The 18,840-nt window shown below is 35.5% G+C and overlaps 2 protein-coding genes across 2 annotated transcripts; both read left to right on the top strand.

The window, feature by feature from the left end:
• The first annotated feature begins 2,569 nt into the window (after window positions 1-2,569).
• Window positions 2,570-4,095, top strand: LOC135651013 (uncharacterized). Its single transcript, XM_065170780.1, has one exon. It carries the CDS (start codon window positions 2,577-2,579, stop codon window positions 3,822-3,824), a length of 1,248 nt encoding a protein of 415 aa, XP_065026852.1. The 5' UTR covers window positions 2,570-2,576; the 3' UTR covers window positions 3,825-4,095.
• Window positions 4,096-6,473: 2,378 nt separating this feature from the next.
• Window positions 6,474-18,641, top strand: LOC104000322 (B2 protein). Its single transcript, XM_009422333.3, has 6 exons — window positions 6,474-6,630; window positions 8,111-8,721; window positions 16,621-16,721; window positions 17,271-17,354; window positions 17,441-17,551; window positions 18,259-18,641. The coding sequence occupies exons 2-6, from the start codon at window positions 8,127-8,129 to the stop codon at window positions 18,298-18,300; spliced, it is 933 nt and encodes a 310-aa protein (XP_009420608.1). The 5' UTR covers window positions 6,474-6,630; window positions 8,111-8,126; the 3' UTR covers window positions 18,301-18,641.
• Window positions 18,642-18,840: the final 199 nt, after the last annotated feature.

Genomic DNA, 18,840 nt, shown 5'->3' with positions numbered 1-18,840 from the left:
CAAAGTCCCCTAATTTGACTGTTCGCTGAAACCCTAATTAACATAAATTACTTCTTAAAACTTGTTAAATATTTATATCCTTTAACTTAAACTAATTAATATCGATTATAATTTGAAGTGATTAATATAAATATGTTATTATTATGTATTCTCCATATAAATAATTAATCACTACAACTCGGATCACTTTAAAAGAAAAATAAAAGGGAAAAATCAGTGTTCATCAAATCAAAGAAAATATTTGTTTCCGAAGGAAAAAAAAAAAAAGAATTTCATGTGATATTTTTCATGTAAAATTTGTCTTTTCATGTTATAGTATTTATTTATATGGTCCCAATCAATTGAAACCTTTTGTTGTTGTTTTGCATGATTAGAATCTTTTGCATGTCATTTTCTAGTCACTACTCCAATGCATTTTTTACATCAAATCCCCATCATAAGAGATTTTTGTCTATGTAAATTTAATATCTTTTTCAAAGGATAAAATTAGATCATGTGTATTTATAATATTTATATAAATTTTGTTTATCAAAATATATCGGATTAGATTTCGAATCCTCGGAGTTATATATCGGATTAGATCAGAAAAGTTTAATCAATCCTATAGCATAAAAGCAAGGATACCAATTTGATATTGGAGCTAAGATTATAAACAACAACAATAATAAATTATCTCTAAATTAATTATATATTTTGGAGATATATTAGATTACTTTCCAAAGACTAAAGACACATACAATTTATGTACTAAGCTACATATCCATGCAATCACCATGTACTACTACTACTATATAGTAAAAATGTTAGGTTAAAATTACCATGTTACTCTCCCTTCTAAGTTTTCTTTTCCTTCTTTAATAAAGAGAAAATAAAATAAAGAAACCTTTAATTTTATTAAACTTAAATATATATTTATCATATTCTTATAAGTAAATTTTATCTTAACTTACCTTAGATATGAGATTAAATTGGGATAAGATGTAAAATTATTCTAATATCAAGCAAGAAAATATAATACTGTTGACTTATTTTTATTATTGGAAACCAACAAAAAAAAAAAATCATGGTGACTCAATGAGGAAGTAAAAACCTCAAACAGAGCATGATGAATGATGCCATATGTGTTTGCTTTCACCACAAAGCTTTCCCAATCCTACTGTTGTGGAGGTCTCTCCCTTCCATCATTGTTCTATCCATCAAGAAGACAATTGCATTCAAGATGATGGGACAGGCAACCTGGACTTGTTCATAAAGTTGTTGTGTCTTGTGTGGAGGACATCACATGGCTCCTATTTATTCTGTGGGACACCAAATTTTGATGATATCTACTTGAATCTTTTCCATGGAAGTTATTGAAATCAATGATGCATGAAAAGTAGCAAGACATGGATTTAGTATCTCACTGTCCTTCTCACCTATAGAGGACAAACATTAAATTTGGAGGAGTTGGATGATTTAATTCATGAGGTGGATCAATGGCTTCTGGCAATTCTAGGGTGGTCTCAATTGACATAAAAACATGTTAGCCTCTTCATTAGGAAACAATTGAAGATAATCCATGATATTAAATTATTAATATTTATTTTATCAATATAAGATTATAAAATTTTATTTATTTTGGTCGATAGATTATTTTATTATTTTATCTCTGAATATCTAAAAAAATTATTATTGAATCTAGATTCGTCGTAACATATCAACTTAAATCCCAAGTGATGTAATCTAGATTTTTCGATTGGCTTCAAAATGATTAGTATTTTTTTATTAATAATTTTTTATTAAATTATTAATATTTATTTTCTCATTATAAGATTATAAAATTTTATTTATGTTGGTTGATAGATTATTTTATTATTTTATCTCTCAATATCATAAAAAAATAATTTTATTATTGAATCTAGATTCGTCGTAACGCATCGTAATCTAGATTTTTCGATTGGCTTCAAAATGATTAGTATTTTTTATTAGTAAAATATATTCAAATTTACAAATCAATTGGGTGGTAAAAAGTTGTAGTTCTGAGTTGATAAAGAAGCTATTAGTATTGAATAACTCAATTAATAACCCAATTAGTGGTAAAGAGGTTATTAGACCATTAGGGTTGAATCAAATTTTCCTCACACAAATGTTGACATAATTACTTGTGGAACAATTACATGTTCTTTTTTGCTTGCATAATGTCACTCTTAACTAAAGTATGTAACAAGAAAATATTAATTATAATTTAGTGTCCTCCTTTTGTCGAATTAAATGGATTTCATGAAACGAAAATTACAAAACCAATTTAACATTGTTATATTTAGAATGTTTTTCCAACTACATAGTAATTCATCTCATATATATATTTTTTAAGGCATTGGATATCTTAGTTAGTAAAGAATTTAACAGATAATAAACTTAATCCCATATAATAATAATAATAATAATAATAATAATAATAATAATAATAATAATAATAATAATAATAGGTTATGCTCAGCCTCTAAGCCCAAATGGCCCGGCCCAACTAAACCAAACCCAGCTTAAACCATGCATTGGCCGAACAGCTCTGCCTCCAAATTAGGGTTTCGCTCGCCATGAAGCCCCCGATTGCGGAACTCTTCCGCCGCAACCCTCTTGTATTGCTTTTCCATCAATCACTCCGCGCGACCAACTACTACTTCTTGGTACCCCAAAGATCCGATCTTTCCCAGACCCTAACCCTAGCGATGGGGAGCGAGGGGCCTTCGAGGCGGCCGTTTTGCCTACATTGCGACAAGCCCGCCCGCACCTGCCTCTGTTCTCGGTTTCAGTCGCCGCCGCTCGACAACTCGATCGGCGTCACGATCCTTCAGCACAGCTTGGAGAAGAAGCACCCGCTCAATTCGACGCGAGTCGCTAAACTGGGGCTCAGGAACCTGGATGTTGTCCCCGTTACTGATGTTAATTTTCATGCTCAGCTCTTTGTTCGCCCTCTTGAACGCGGTCTGGACTGCCGGGAGGAGCCGGAAGCAGAGGAAAGTTCGGATTTTTCAGTTGCCCCTATGAGTGATTTAGGTCAAGGAGTTGCATATCATGACACCAATGTTAACTGCGGTTGCAGTGCTGCTCATTCAAGTAACCTTCATAATCCATCAAAAATACCCGATGCGTATCCTCCTCTTACGTTCCATAAGCAGAATTCATTTTCCTCGTTGTCCGGGTCTGAAAGACTCGATTTTGATCGTCATGGAGACTATCCAATAGATGCAGATGATGTGGTCACAATAACATCGGCTAAATGTACAGTAACATGCTCTGGTAGTGATATAAAAATGATAGTTGAGCGTTCTGCCAAACCCAAGATCGATTGGATTTTACAGACTCCGATTGGGAGAGCAGCGATTTCAAATGGGTTTGTGGTTAAGAAGATGCAGAGGAAGGAACTGCAACCCACCAAAGAATTTCAAGATTTTATAGAATTTGAGATCCTGGTGCCCCAAGGAACGGCACTTCTTTTTCCTAGTGATAAAGCTATCTGTACGAAAGCTGTGGAATTTGAGGTGAAGCATTTGGTGGTTTTAGATGGTACATGGCCAAAGGCAAAGAGGATTTACCATGAGAATCCCTGGTTACAGCTTTTACCTCATCTGAAGCTGGATCTAGGAGAGGATAGCTTATATGGTGAGGTGAGGCATCAACCTAAGGCAGGTTGCTTATCTACCATCGAGAGCATTGTTTGTGCCCTGAAGGAATTGGGGGGTGACATGGAGGGGTTGGACAATCTTTTGGATGTTTTTGGGTCCATGATCGGGGACCAAAGGTTCTATAAGGATGAAAAGTTCCGAAAGATGTGTCTTAAATAAATGTATATGATGGTTGCACTTGGTTCTTTTATTTTTTATTGGAACTGAGGAAAAAGTGGAAGAAATGGAAGGTTGAATGATCTTTTGGATTTTTTGGTGATGTATCAAGAGGTGCTTGTACTCTAGGATCAAGTACTTGTCAAAAAAGGACCACTGACTAAGAGAGATCACTTGGTTTGGATTATGTTATTCTTTGATTGTTCAATTGATTTTTGAATATTTGAAGGTGTACCATTAGAGAGATCTTTTAATAGATACAAATATTGATGTATGCTGATCCTTCTTGCTTTGCTGTTTCAAGTAATTGGCTGGTTCAGTTCCGGCTCCAAGCCACACCTATTGTAGCTTAATAAACTAAATGCAATCACTTCTTTTTCCTCTTAGCATCTAACTAACCATGCCACAAGTTCAATGTTAACTTGGCACCATCTAAACTCATGCTATGTGTACTGTTGACCTCTAAATATTTAATTGGTGTCTTTTTTCCTCCTGCACAGTATTGCTTCTGAAGAGCAGCTACATCCGGTACTCTTCTTTTAGGTAATTGAGATAATTGACTATGGGGAGCTTGAAATTCACTAAGATTGGTGTGTATGTATGTGTTCTGGTTGGCAACCGTTTTAGGTTATGCTGTAGGATAACATTTTGTTTATGCTTTAACTGGTAATCAGGCAAGTTTAAACCACTATTTCAAATGCCAACTTTTTGTTTCCCCTCTAGAGCTATGATGTCCTAAATTCATTCATTCATGGTGCTGATGTTACTAATTAAATGATGGCTTCTTTTGATATATATTTTCTCTATCATTTGGAACACAATACAAGTATTTCTCGGGCAGGTCTCAGTCTTAAACACTGTGATGTGAGGATTTGTGCTGTATGAGATTTAAGGCCAGCAAAATATAGGAATAGAAAATTTTGCACATTCTCATGGCTTGGATGATGGTAATGTACCTAATGAATTTGGACATGTGTTACTTGTCTTTCATTCTTTCTTTTTCCAGTTTAGGCAGGGGAAATTCTTCTGTTTATGGGGATATTGTGATGTTTATGCAGTCATCCATTCATCATATGAAGGCCTGAACAAAGCCTAGGTATGACTTGGTGGTTCCTCTGAACACAAACCCTGACTTGTTAAGCCTAAGTTTGAATGCCATTCAGGCATACATTTCATTCAGTTGTAGCCAACAATCAAGTTGCAATTTCAGATTCTCTGTGGACAGAGCTGATATAGTCTGATGAAATTGTCATATCACTATTGTTTGACCTCCATGTTGACAACTCCTATGCCATTCGATTAATAATTCTTGTGATCATGTCTCTCCTATATTAAAGGCTACTAGTTTATTTTATTGAATTTCTACTTTTAAGCTTTAATTTCCTTATGTATGATATTGTTCTAGATGTTCTGAAAGTTGATGTGCCCAAGCAGAGTATTACTTGATGTGAAAGTGAATAACCAATATGTAGGCAGTTTTGCTCATCTTGGTTGATCATACTGCTACCTACTGAATTTCCATTGCTTGATGCTCACATATGGACAAGAAACATTTTTTCTAGAAAATTCTCCAGAGAATTTCTTCAACTTAGAAAAAGAGTGTTGTGTGCTCAGGTTCTGTTATCAATCACACTGGTGAAGGTGACATCCTCTGGTTCTCTGTAATTTGGATCCATTGACATGTGATTTGGGATCCATGTTTTTCTAGAACTTTGGATTCATCAATATCAGACCTCCAACAATATGTTGCAAGTTTTTTTTGTTGATTCTGTGGTTCTCACTGTTGTTACATGTGAATGTGTTTTGCACATCTCTGTACCTATCATTGGCCACCAGTGCTTTGTGATATATGTGGCTCCTACTTAGATATACATTTGTACCCTTTATGTACACTACTAGTTTTCATTGGGGTAATCTGGTTTAGATTGGAAAACAAAGTCAACTATTATTTTCCTTTGACCAAGGTTTTGCAGTTGGTCTGAGGCCAAGAGAAGTGATTGCAGACTTGACTAAATCATGTTCTACACATGATGTATGTACTGCATTTGGACTTGTGTGAAAAGTTCCATTTGAATACATTGGGATGTGTCTATCTATACACCATGTAAGGTTTGTCTTTACAAGGATTTACTTAGTGTAAATGAGTCAATGTATTTGTGATTCCTTTAATTAATTACCATCATTTCTGTTTGCTTGCTTTCCAGAGAGAGAAGCTAAAATATGAATTGAAGCATACAAATAAAAATAATACATAGATAGCTATGAGATAAAAAAAGCTACTTGTGTCACAAATTGAACAATGCATCAATACTTGGTCAATATGTTGAGAAATATGGATCATAATATTTTTGATCGGTGCGAGATATGAGATTTGGAGACGATCAACATAAAAATATAGATCATAAATTAAAAAAATATAAAGTCAAAAAGGATGATTTAATTTAATTTATTAGAAGGGGATTAATATATGAAGGTTACTTTCCCAAACTATTTATATATAAATAATAATAATAATAATAATAATAATAATAACTAGTATTATTATTATTATTATTATTATATATATATATATATATATATCGAGGGTAATAGAGTAATATTGAACATGTTGAAGGACATCCAGGTCAAGACATTCTTTCTGCGAGACGAGCATCATCATTTGCCTTTAAAGAAGCGGGTGTTGGTTGGCAGCCTCGCCCTTTTCCCTTCCGCAGTCGATCCCACAAGAAAGGTTAGGGTTCCCAAATTATTACGGATCGATTACGGTAGAGCGCCCAAACCCAGATCTCGCTGGTCGCGTCGGGTTTAGGTGAGTTTGAGCACGAATTTTGTTGCCCTAGCTGCCATTTCCTTCTGTAAATGAAGGTGATGTTGGTTTCTCGAGCTCGAATCTAGTCGAGATTTGGTCTTTCTTGGTTGGAATGCGTCGGGTTGAGGCGACTTTGAGCGCGGATTTTGTTTGTTTAGCTGTCAGTTCCTTCCGTATCTCGGTATGATGTTGGGTTTCTGGGGCTTGGATGGAGTCGAGATTTGGTCTTTCTTGGATGGAATGCGTCGGGTTGAGGCGACTTTGAGCACGGATTTTGTTTCTTTAGCTGTCATTTCCTTCCGTAACTCGTTATGATGTTGGGTTTTTGGGGCTTGGATTGAGTTGAGATTTGGTCTTTCTTGGTTGGAATGCGTCGGGTTGAGGCGACTTTGAGCACGGATTTTGTTTCGTTAGCTGCCATTTCCTTCCGTAACTCGTTATGATGTTGGGTCTCTGGAGCTTGGATTTGGTCTTTCTTGATTGAATGCGTCGGGTTGAGGCGACTTTGAGCATGGATTTTGTTTCTTTAGCTGCTATTTCCTTCCGTAACTCGTTATGATGTTGGGTTTCTCGAGCTTGAATTTGGTCGAGATTTTGTGTTTCTTGGTTGGAATTCGTCTGGTTGAGGCGAATTTGAGCACGGATTTTGTTGCTTTGTATGTCATTTCCTCCGGTAACTCGTTATGATGTTGGATTTTCGAGCTTCGATTTGGTCGGTCCTTCTTGGTTGGGATGCGTGAGGTTGAGGTGAGTTCGAGAACGAATTTTGTTTCTCTTCCTGCCATTTCCTTATGTAACTCGTATGATGTTGGATTTCTTGATCTCGAATTCGGTCGAAGATTTAGTCTTTCTTGGTTGGAATTTTCTCCCGTCTCTTGCCAAATCCTTTCTTTGCAGTCGAGATAAATCATTGTGGATGGGGGCCTTCTGTTTCTTCTTCTTTGTTTCTTGTTTTCGAGTTTTGCTGTTGAGGAAGTTAGTATGTCGGTGATTACACATGCACTTCTTGGTGAAGTCTTTCTGATCTAAATATCATTGTCCTCTTGCCTAATCAAAAAGTCGGCCATTTTGTCTATGTTTCTGCATTGAAAAAATATCCCTTTATCTGTGAATTATTCATTAATCTTTTGGGTGCTCAAGCTAAAGCAGTGTGTAGAAGGCTCTGGGTGGTTAAAAGTCAGATCTTGTTAATAATAGGTTATGTTTAAGCTCAAAAGTTCCTCTAATCTTTTGTGAGTAGTTTTTTCAGTGCTTAGATCTATGGGCTGAAAATAACTTTGAGCTTTCCGTAAAATTTCCTTTTTTGTGGAGAATCTTGTTAAAAAATGATGGTCAATTAAGGACTAATGCTAGCATGCATAGGGGTAACAAGCTGGTTTACATAATTTAATAAAATTCCATTTCTTTATAGTTTTGAATGTATAGGAGATTAAATTACTCATCCTTTTTTAGTTTTAATTATTCTTTTTGCTGTAAACAGTTACGTTTTTGGAAAGATGGATGGCCTTTGGAAATTGGGGGATGAATTCCGAGGTCAAACAAAGATCTCAGAGGACCATCAGTGGTCTGTTATGACATCCAAACTGGCTGAGCTGACAAGGTCGAAAGTTGACCGTAGGAATAACCTGGATTATCCAAGGAACATCATTGAAGCTAAACCATATGACAAGGTTGGGTTTCAGGAAGATAACAAATTTGAGAATCTCAATCTTGGTCTTATGAACCTGGATGTCAAGATGAATGATGCTTCGGTCAAGAGTCTCTTCCATGGTGCTTTTAGCATGAGCAATGCTTATCAGAAAATCAACTCTAATGATGTCAACAGTTTCAAGTTGGGCACTGCAATCAACAAGTATGCTAAGAACTCTAGCAACAAAGATGTCAACAATTACAATAAGAGTGATGGAAACAGCAATAACAATAACAACAGCAGCAACGGTAATAACAATAATAACAACAACAATGTTGTTGACAAGAGGTTTAAGACATTGCCGTCAACTGAGATGCTCCCAAGAAATGAGATTCTTGGTGGTTATATATTTGTTTGTAACAATGACACCATGCAGGAAGATCTCAAGCGACAACTATTTGGTATGATCTTTGTACATAACTATATATAAATTTTGTTTTTTATTGTTATTTGATATGAGGAACAGTTTTCATGATAATGTATCCACCTGACAATCTGGCATACGGCTCAACTGATTTTTTTTTGCATGAATGATTTATGGAAAATTGGCTATTTTGTGTAACCAATTCTCAGTGTAACGTCCAACTGGGATGGAGTTTTTGGTTGAAGTTATAATTTTGATGGAGGGCCAGAGTAATCATGTGATTCTATATTAGCCATTGAGAACCACTAAATCCAAATATGTTGTCCAACTTCCTATTTTTGAGAGTCAGGATGTTGCATGATCAAGGATGCTGATGTTCTACTCTGGTTTTACGTCCAACTGGGATGGAGTTTTTGGTTGAAGTTATAATTTTGATGGAGGGCCATAGTAATCATGTGATTCTATATTAGCCATTGAGAACCACTAAATCCAAATATGTTGCTCAAGTAAGGATCACCTGATGGGATAGCTAAAATTCTGTACAAAGAGCACTTCCAGCTGATATTAAATGATTACGTAGGTGAAAATTAAGCATGTGCTTAACTTAGATAATCATTTATTCTTACTAAGAGAGGGAATCAACAACCTGCTTGTTTTCCCTTTCTTTGTTTGTTGATATGCTTTAATTAAAAACATGTTGTACTTTGTATTACTTCTCTCGTGCTCCTCATTGTCTTTCTCACATGCGTCTTTGTTTCGTTTTCGATTTGGTCTCTAAAATTTTATTGTATGTTGCTCTATTAATTATTGATATCTTCGATAAATTTAGTTTTAGTTTAATACCATCAGTTATAAGTGGATAAAATTTTTTTATGGAAGATTAGTATATACCATTATGCTAAATGATTACTCTGGCCTGCTTTGGTTAGTATATATATTTGGTGTTAGAGTAACCATTATGCCAAAACATAAATATTATATATATATATATATATATATATATATCCTGCTTTTTGGTTAGTATTTTGCAGATTAGTATGCTGATATTCTGGTCTGGTCTGGTCTAGACTCTAGTCTTTACTTTTTGTGCATTTCCTTATGAACAAAGTTTCGTGGTTCGGTTAGTAGGCTTTTGGCTCACTTTTATTATGACAACGGTTAGACTGGTGACATAATAGGCGATCTTGCTCTTCTTGTTTTAATTATCAGATATATATATATATATATATATAGAGTATTAGGATATTTTTTAGCTCGAGGTTAAAGGATTATAAATCTAATGGTGTAGTTGGATAGTTGGACAAGGAGTGTGTTCACCTAACATAAAGGACCGCTTGATAATTTGAGGACATGCTTAGCAATAGAAGGTTGGTTATTTTCACTGGAAGAGAGCCTTATACCTCATTTAATCTTTTCTCCCTTTTATATTTTTTATTTATCATTCATCTTTCTTCTTTAACTCAGTGATTTAAAAAGCGTTAGGCGCTAAAAGGCACCAAGGTCCAAAAACGCCTGAGGCGTTAGGTGCTCGCCCGAGCGAAACGAGACACTAAAATATAAAAATATATAATATAATTAATAAATATAATTATTTAAATAAAAATATGTTATTAAATTAAGAAAATCTAAAGTATAAAATCACAATGTCACATTAATAAACAGTCTTAAAATTTAAAACAATAAAATTTTACATCAAAGTCATTCATTATAATTAATATTATCGTCATTTTCATACGAATCATCTTCATTGAATTCGTCCTCTTCCTTTTGTTTTTTCTCTTCATCAAAATATGTTTCATTCTCTATGCCTTCAATAATAGCAGGAGTCGAGCTTGATGTTTTTACACTCATTTTTTTCTTTGTCATCTATCTTGTATATGTTTGTAATTTTCCAATACCTGAAGCTCTTGTCACATCTCCCTATGTCAATCTATCATCTTCAAATACAAGCTCGTCTATAGCATCTTGCAAGTTAGCACCTATTTTTCTCATCAACCACTCATTTGAATCATCAATATCTTGTAATAAGATCGAATCAATTCTATTTTGCAAATAATTACGAGCCTTCAAAGCTTGATTATACTTTATGTAAATAAGATCGTGCAATCGTTGATGTCCCAACCGATTTCTTTTTTTTGAGTAAATTTGTTATGTCATATAATTTAAAAATATATTAATATATTTATCTAAATGAATAAATTAATTGAAACGAAAATATTTTTTGATCCTTACATGCTCAAAGACACTCCGATTTCGCTCACAACTCGAAGCACTACATGTCAAACTAAATATTTTGATAGTAAATTGCTGTAAGTTCGAGGTGGAATTTTCAAAAAGACTCCACCATTCAGTTGCAAAATTTATGTTATTATTAACAATAACATAGTAACATATTATATATGAAATTAATTATATCAAATTATTAATACCTGAAGACGTAATTGTCCTGAATTGAACTGTCATCGGAATTCCAAAAAGACCTTCGGTATTTTTATATAGAGATAATTCATGAATAATCTTATTTTGCACCTTAAGGCTTAGAACTAATCTTGCAACGCATTGATATAACTCATTCAAAACTTCTGTATCAAACCCAATAGATTTAATCTTATAAAAGAATTCAATGTTCAAATAATATCCTATTGCATGTAAGGGACGATGAAGTTGATAATTCCATCTTTCGTCAATGATTGTAAAAATTTTCTCATATTTTTTTTATTTTCATTGAAAGACCTTTTAATTGCCTCATTTATTTTATCCATAACCTCATAAATATATCCCATTGCAAGTTTATTTTTATTATCCATCAATCGAAAGACTCGAACAAGAGGGCTCATGACCTTTAATATATCAGTGATTTAAAAAGCGCTAGGCGCCAAGGTCCAAAAACGCCCGAGGCGCTAGGCGCTCGCCCGAGCGAAGCGAGGCGCTAAAATATTAAAATATATAATATAATTAAAAAAAATATAATTATTTAAAATTTTAAATAAAAATATGCTATTAAATTAAGAAAATCTAAGATACAAAATCACAATGTCACATTAACAAAAAGTTTCAAAATTCAAAACATTAAAATTTTACATCAAAGTCATTCATCATAATCAACATTATCGTCATTTTCACACAAATCATCTTCATTGAATTCGTCTTCTTCCTCTTGTTCTTCGATTCCTTCCTCTTCATCAAGATATGTTTCATTCTCTATGTCTTCAACAATAGCAGGAGCCGAGCTTGATGCTTTTGCATTTATTTTTCTCTTTGACATCTGTCTTGTATATGTTTGTAATTCTCCAGCACCTGAAGCTCTTGCCACGTCTCCCCACGTCAATCTATCATCTTCAAATACAAGCTCGTCTTCAGCATCTTGCAAGTTAGCACCCATTTCTCCTACTAACCACTCATTTGAATCATCAATATCTTGCAATGAGATTGAATCAAATCTATTTTTCAAATCATGACGAGTCTTCAAAGCTTGATTATACTTTATGTAAACAAGATCGTGCAATCGTTGATGTTCTAACCGATTTCTTCTCTTCGAGTAAATCTGTCATGTCATATAATTTAAAAATATATTAATACATATATCTAAATAAATAAATTAATTAAAATAAAAATATTTAGTAATACTTACATGCTCAAAGACACTCCAGTTTCGCTCACAACCCGAAGCACTACATGTCAAACTAAGTACTTTGACAGCAAATTTCTGTAAGTTCGGGGTGGAATTTCCAAATAGACTCCACCATTCAGCTGCAAAATTTATGTTATTATTAGCAATAACATAGTAACATAATATATATAAAATTAATTATATCAAATTATTAATACCTGGAGAGGTAGTTGTCCTGGATCGAACAGCAATTGGAATTCCAAAAAGACCTTCAGCATTTTTATATAAAGATAATTCATGAATAATCTTATCTTGAACCTCAATGCTGGGAACTAATCTTGCAACACACTGATATAACCCACCCAAAACTTCTGCATCAAATCCAACAGATTTAATCTTATAAAAGAATTCAGGGTTCAAATAATATCCTGCTGCATGTAAGGGACGATGAAGTTGACAATTCCATCTTTCGTCAATGATTGTAAAAATTTTCTCATATTTTTCTTCATTTTCATTAAAGGATCTTTTAATCGTCTCCTTTGCTCTATCTATAGCCTCATAAATATATCCCATTGCAGGCTTATTTTCATTATCCACCAACCGAAGAACTCGAACAAGAGGGCCCATTACCTTTAATATATAAACTACATGATTCCAAAAGGATGACATTAAGATGATATCAGCAGCCCTCTTGCCTTTTGCTTCTTTTGCCCATTTGCTTGTCACCCATTTCTCAGAGGTAAACATATTTCTCAGAGTATGTTTTTGACGATGCACGCTCTGTAATGTCAAGAATGAAGTAGCAAATCGGGTAACATCATGTCTCACTAATTCTTTATTCCTTGTAAATTCTCTCATCATATTCAAAGCTTCAATGTGATTATAAAGAAATCCAACAACAAAAATTGCCCTTTCTAAGGTTTTCTTGATTTCTAAAATCTTTCCAATATCTTTCAACATTAAATCAATACAATGTGCTGCACATGGAGTCCTATACAAGTGTTGTCTTTTTGATTCAAGCAATTTACCTGAGACAAAGGATAACAAAAATGATAAGACTTAAGAGTTTAACATACTTAATTGAAGATAAAATAATTAACAAAGTCAAAAGATGAATATTACCAGCTAAAACATAGTTGCCTCCATTGTCGGTTATGATTTGAACGATATTTTGTTCTCCAATTTCTTCCACGAAGTTGTCAAGTGAATCATATATCTTGTCTCCAGATTTTACAAAAGATGAAGCATCTATTGACTTCACAAACATAGTCCCTAAAGAGCAATTAACCATAAAATTAATTATACTCCTGCGTCTCCTGTCAGTCCAAACATCTGACATAATAGAGCAACCATGTGTTGCCCATGATTCTTTATGACCCTTTAGTAAGTCATTTGTATAATTCAACTCGTTTTGCAGCAATGGAACTCGCATCTCATAATAACTTGGAGGTTTTAATCATGCACCATATCTTCCAATAACTTCAATCATATCCTTAAAACTGTCTAAACGAGTTGTACTAAGGGGAAGACCAGCCTGATAGAAGAAGCGAGCAATGTGCTGAATTGTTCTTCCTCTTATTTCTTTATCACAAGCATCACTTATATTTGTTTGTCTCAATTTTGAGCCTTCTACTTGCCCTTGTTGTTTCTGGGATCCTTGAAGCATATATAGATCTATCGGTCCTTTTCTACCTTTCTTAGTACTCATAATTTCTTTTCCCTTTTTGTCGTATACTCTTTTTTCACTTGGGTTAATACTCGTAGAATAATCTTCTTCATCTCTGATATGTTCAACATTGTCTTCTGGTAAATTCCCATAAGATTCATTCTTTTGTGTCTTCTTTTCATTCATATAATTCAGCAACTCTTTTTTTACCTCAGGTGGACATTTTTTGCAAGCTGCTGCATTCTTGAAATTTCCTACTAGATGTTGTTTTGCACGAAAAATACCACCTCTGGTAGTCTTATCGCAGAATATGCAAGTCACTGCATTAGGATCTTTCGGATCCTTCAAATAATTATACTTCCATGCAGGATCTTTTTTTGATACCATTGGAGACTTTATTGAGTTGCTTTCTGCACTTGCCATTTATGTTGAAACCTAACAATAATTTCAAATAAATAAAAATTAATAACATTAAAATCAAAATAATATATAATTAATCTATTAACAAAAAATTAATCATTTCAAAATTCAAATAAACTTAATATTAAGAGTATACTAAGCCTGATGGAGAAACGAGGAAGCAGCAGCGGCGAGCGGCGGCAGCGGCGGCGAGCGGCGGCAGCGGCAGCAGCGGCGGCGAGCGACGGCAGCAGCAGCGGCGAGCTGCAGCGGGAAAGGGAGCGGAAGGCGCGAGCAGCGGGAGGCCTCGAGGGAGGCGAGAGCAGCGGGAAGGCTCGCGGGAGGGCTCGCAGGAGGCGAGAGGGCTCGCGGGAGGCGCGAGCAGCGGGAGGGCTCGCGGGAGGCGTGAGCAGCGGGAAGGCTTGCAGGAGGCGTGAGCAGCGACAGCGGCGAGCAGCGGGAGCAGCGGCAGCGAGCAACGAGATCGCGATCGGGATCGGGATCGAGAGCGGCAGCGGCAGCAGGTTAGTGTTGGGTTAGGGTTAGGGTTAGGGTTGGGGTTATATCGGTTTAGTTGGTTCGATTGAACCAACTAACAACCGAACCAGGACCGAACCAGACCTAAAATTCTGGTTCGGTCGCCTTGGTTTACCCAGGCGCTCGCCCGAAGCGCCCAGCGCCTGGGCTCGGGCGAGCGCCCAGGCGGCGCCTGTTTGAAGCGCGCCGCCTGGGTCATTAGCGAGACGCTCGGGCCTCGCCTCGCCTCGCCCGAGCGCCTAGGCGAGCGCCCGAGCGCCTTTTGCAATCACTGTAATATATAAACTATATGATTCCAAAAGGATGACATTAAGATGATATCAGTAGCCCTCTTGCCTTTTGTTTCTTTTGCCCATTTGTTTGTCACCCATTTCTCAGAGATAAACATGTTTCTCATATTATGTTTTTGACGATACACTCTGTAATGTCAAGAATGACGTAGCAAATCGGGTGACACCATATCTCACTAATTCTTTGTTGCTTGTGAATTCTCTCATCATATCCAAAGCTCCAATATGATTATAAAAAAATTCAATAACAAAAATTATCTTTTCTAAGGTTTTCTTGATGTCTGAGATTTTTCAAATATCTTCCAACATTAAATCAAAATAATGTGCCGCACATGGAGTCCAATATAAGTGTTGTCTTTTTGTTTCAAGTAATTTACCTGAGATAAAGGATAACAAAAATGATAAGACTTAAGAGTTTAACACATTTAATTGAAGATAAAATAATTTAAAAAAAATCAAAAAAAGAATAGTACCAGTTAATACATAGTTGCTTCCATTGTTGGTTATGATTTGAACGACATTTTGTTCTTCAATTTTTTCCACGAACTTATCAAGTAAATCATATATCTTGTCTCCAGATTTTACAAAAGATGAAGCATCTATTGATTTCACAAACATAGTCTCTAAAGAACAATTAACCATAAAATTAATTATACTCATGCGTCTCCTGTCAGTCCAAGCATCTAACATGATAGAGCAACCATGTGTTGCCCATGATTCTTTATGACTTTTTAGTAAGTTATTTGTATAATTCGATTCTTTTGCAACAATGAAACTCACATCTCATAGTAACTTGGAGGTTTCGGTCGCTTGGTTTTAACCCGGGCGCTCGCCCGAGAGCTCAGGCGATGCCTCTTTGAAGTGCGTTGCCTGGAAATGAAGCGAGGTGCTCGGGCCTCGCCTCGTCTCGCCCGAGCGCCTATTGAAATCGCTGTTTTAACTCATCATTTTATTGTCCCAACCATTCATGTACAACATTTCTATCTTTCATAAGTTACATACGAAATTGATGGAGTCTATGCATTCTCCTAAGCTTTCATAGTCAGTCTTGATAAAACACTTCTTGATAAGTAGTAGTCAATAGAAGTTACATGACTATATTTTCAATAATTTGCTTTCAAAGGGTTTAATTCCAGTAAAAAATCTCATATCTGTTGAAGGCTTTTAAGCGTTATGGTTATTTCTACATGTACTTAGAGAACCTTCATATGTTGGTGAGTTGGTAGTTTTGGAAGTGCTTACCATCTGTTATGTTGCTTCCACTGTCATGAATATTATTGTATGCTGGATGCTGAGAGAATGTTCCTTTTTTATGCTTGTTATTCGTGTTTAGCTCTTTTCATGTCAGCATTTTGTATGATTAGTATATTATCTATCAATTAATTGTCATGGAAGTTGCTAAACTTATGTAGCTGCTTACAATCTCATCTGCAGGTTTGCCTCCCAGGTATCGTGATTCTGTCCGTGCCATTACTCCAGGTTTACCCCTCTTCCTGTACAACTACACAACTCATCAGCTGCATGGGATATTTGAGGTTTGCATATTTCTCAAATTACTTGATTCCATACTGTAAATTGAGAATGTATGTTTGCTTTTCTTTTTCTTTAAGACCTATCCATTTCCAAAATCAGCATGTTAAATTCCAATGGTTGATATTGATGTATGAACTTACAACATGTAGGTTTTAGTAGAGAATTATTAGTTAACATTTGTGTGAGATTCATGTTGTAGGATTTATAAATCCTGATTCCTTGATACAACATCGGCAACCTGCTGTCAGATGCTTGGACTTGATAACATGGTTTGAAATGCTATGTAAATCTTCCACTACATTTCTGTTTAAATGAGTTGATATGGATATTTTTCCAGTTCAAAACTAGTTCATGTTTTTGAGTTATTAAGACCTGCCCACATACTAATGCCATTTATTTAAAGAGCATTTTGAGGTTGAGTTGAATGTATTTTACTAGATATAAGTGTGATCATATCATGTATGCTTGCACCTTATGCTGTGCCTACAATGTTGAAATTCATGTGATCTTGTTGTTTCTTTTGTTCCTCTTATCTAACTACTTTTTCTTAGGCTGCTAGCTTTGGTGGTTCTAACATTGACCCAACAGCCTGGGAAGATAAGAAGTGCAAAGGCGAGTCCAGGTTTCCTGCACAGGTTATAAAATTGGGGTTTGAACTTACATCATTAGAGCTCCATCACTCCTTCCTAATTTTTTCTTTATATTTGGTGAAAAATATTAGGTGAGGATCCGTGTTAGAAAGCTTTGTAAGCCTCTTGAAGAAGATGCATTTAGGCCAGTTTTGCATCATTATGATGGTCCAAAATTTCGTCTTGAACTCTCCATATCAGAGGTATATTTGCTTCATCTTTTCTTTGTGGCTCTTTATACATTATGCTTCCGACCTTAAATTTTGTCGACGTAGAAAAGAAGATTTTTACTTGTTCACATAAGATGCCCCCTCTGTTTGTCTTTCAAGTATATTCTTGCTAGCAGGGCTAGCGAGTGTTGTGGGAAAACAGATTTCAAACAAGGGTTTAGTTGGGACCCTGGCTCACAGAAACTCCCATATTAACAATTTGTTGAAGTTCACAACTCATTATATGCGAATAGGGATACGTTGGGACCCTGGCTCGTAGAAACTCGCATGTAAACAGTTTGTTGAAGTTTACAACTCATTAAACAAAATCAAAACAGAGATTTCCACAATTGATTTATTCACAGACATAATGTGCATAGGAACGTATAGAGTACAAAACGCTCGATTAGTTCATCGAACACAATTTGCACAGGAATGTATAGAGAGATTACATAGTGACCCACCCATTCTGTTTTCTTTGCTTCTGTGCTCTTGGGGTACCATTTGCACTTGCATAGTTGAAATTGTTCTATATATGTTTGAGCTGAATCTAACAGTCAAAAGGATAAATTACTCATGGAAAGATGATGTTGAAGAAGGTTCATTTCCTGTTCTTGTGATGTTCTTTCTTGTGCAGCATTGCATTATGTTATGTGATCACTGATGATGTTGTTTTTCTGCTTCACATATGTGCTCATCAGACTTTGCAGCTGCTAGACTTGTGCGAGAAAGAGGGCATGTGAGGGCTCTAATAAAATAGATGTGGCACGTAAAACATTTGCGTGCGTTTTGAAGGCTCTGGACAATCTACTACCCACCCTAAGGTTGCTCGCCCGCGCCCACAAGAAGGATGTTGGTGTTTTGTGGGTGGCCCTCGTTTTGGCTATATCCCAGAGTTGAGGATCAAGAAATGTATTCCACCCCTATCATAATGCCCCCTTTTGTGGGACAAAACAATGGTTTCGAGTCTCTCGTGTGGTCAAACGTGATTAGCTGTCGTGTGAATTGTCCTGTGTTCCAGATGTATGCTCTTTGTAACACTAAAATAATAGCGGCGCATATGTCGTCAGTTTTCGTTCCTGAATGATGGGGGTGCCAATTTACCGTTTGAAAGTTTTGGGGTTGCCAACCAATTTAATTGACCCAAATCTTGTTCTTTCAGAAAGAGAACTTAGAGCTAACGTTTTAAATCGACGTCATCAAAATCTGTAGATCGCACTACAATATCGATATATCATATCTCTGAGAGCAGCATTTCTGATTGAATGCCACCGTTTAGTTAG

The sequence above is a fragment of the Musa acuminata genome, chromosome BXJ3-10, assembly GCF_036884655.1.
Source record: "Musa acuminata AAA Group cultivar baxijiao chromosome BXJ3-10, Cavendish_Baxijiao_AAA, whole genome shotgun sequence".
Taxonomy (NCBI): Eukaryota; Viridiplantae; Streptophyta; class Magnoliopsida; order Zingiberales; family Musaceae; genus Musa; species Musa acuminata.
This window is presented reverse-complemented; position numbering and strand designations above follow the sequence as displayed.

Bases quoted from the DNA above. Each gene is read 5' to 3' on its own strand.
- LOC104000322 (XM_009422333.3), top strand. From the start codon at position 8,127: ATGGATGGCCTTTGGAAATTGGGGGATGAATTCCGAGGTCAAACAAAG. The intron at 8,722-16,620 runs GTATGATCTTTG...TCTCATCTGCAG, and splicing joins TCTCAAGCGACAACTATTTG to GTTTGCCTCCCAGGTATCGT. The intron at 16,722-17,270 runs GTTTGCATATTT...ACTTTTTCTTAG, and splicing joins AGCTGCATGGGATATTTGAG to GCTGCTAGCTTTGGTGGTTC.
- LOC135651013 (XM_065170780.1), top strand. From the start codon at position 2,577: ATGAAGCCCCCGATTGCGGAACTCTTCCGCCGCAACCCTCTTGTATTG.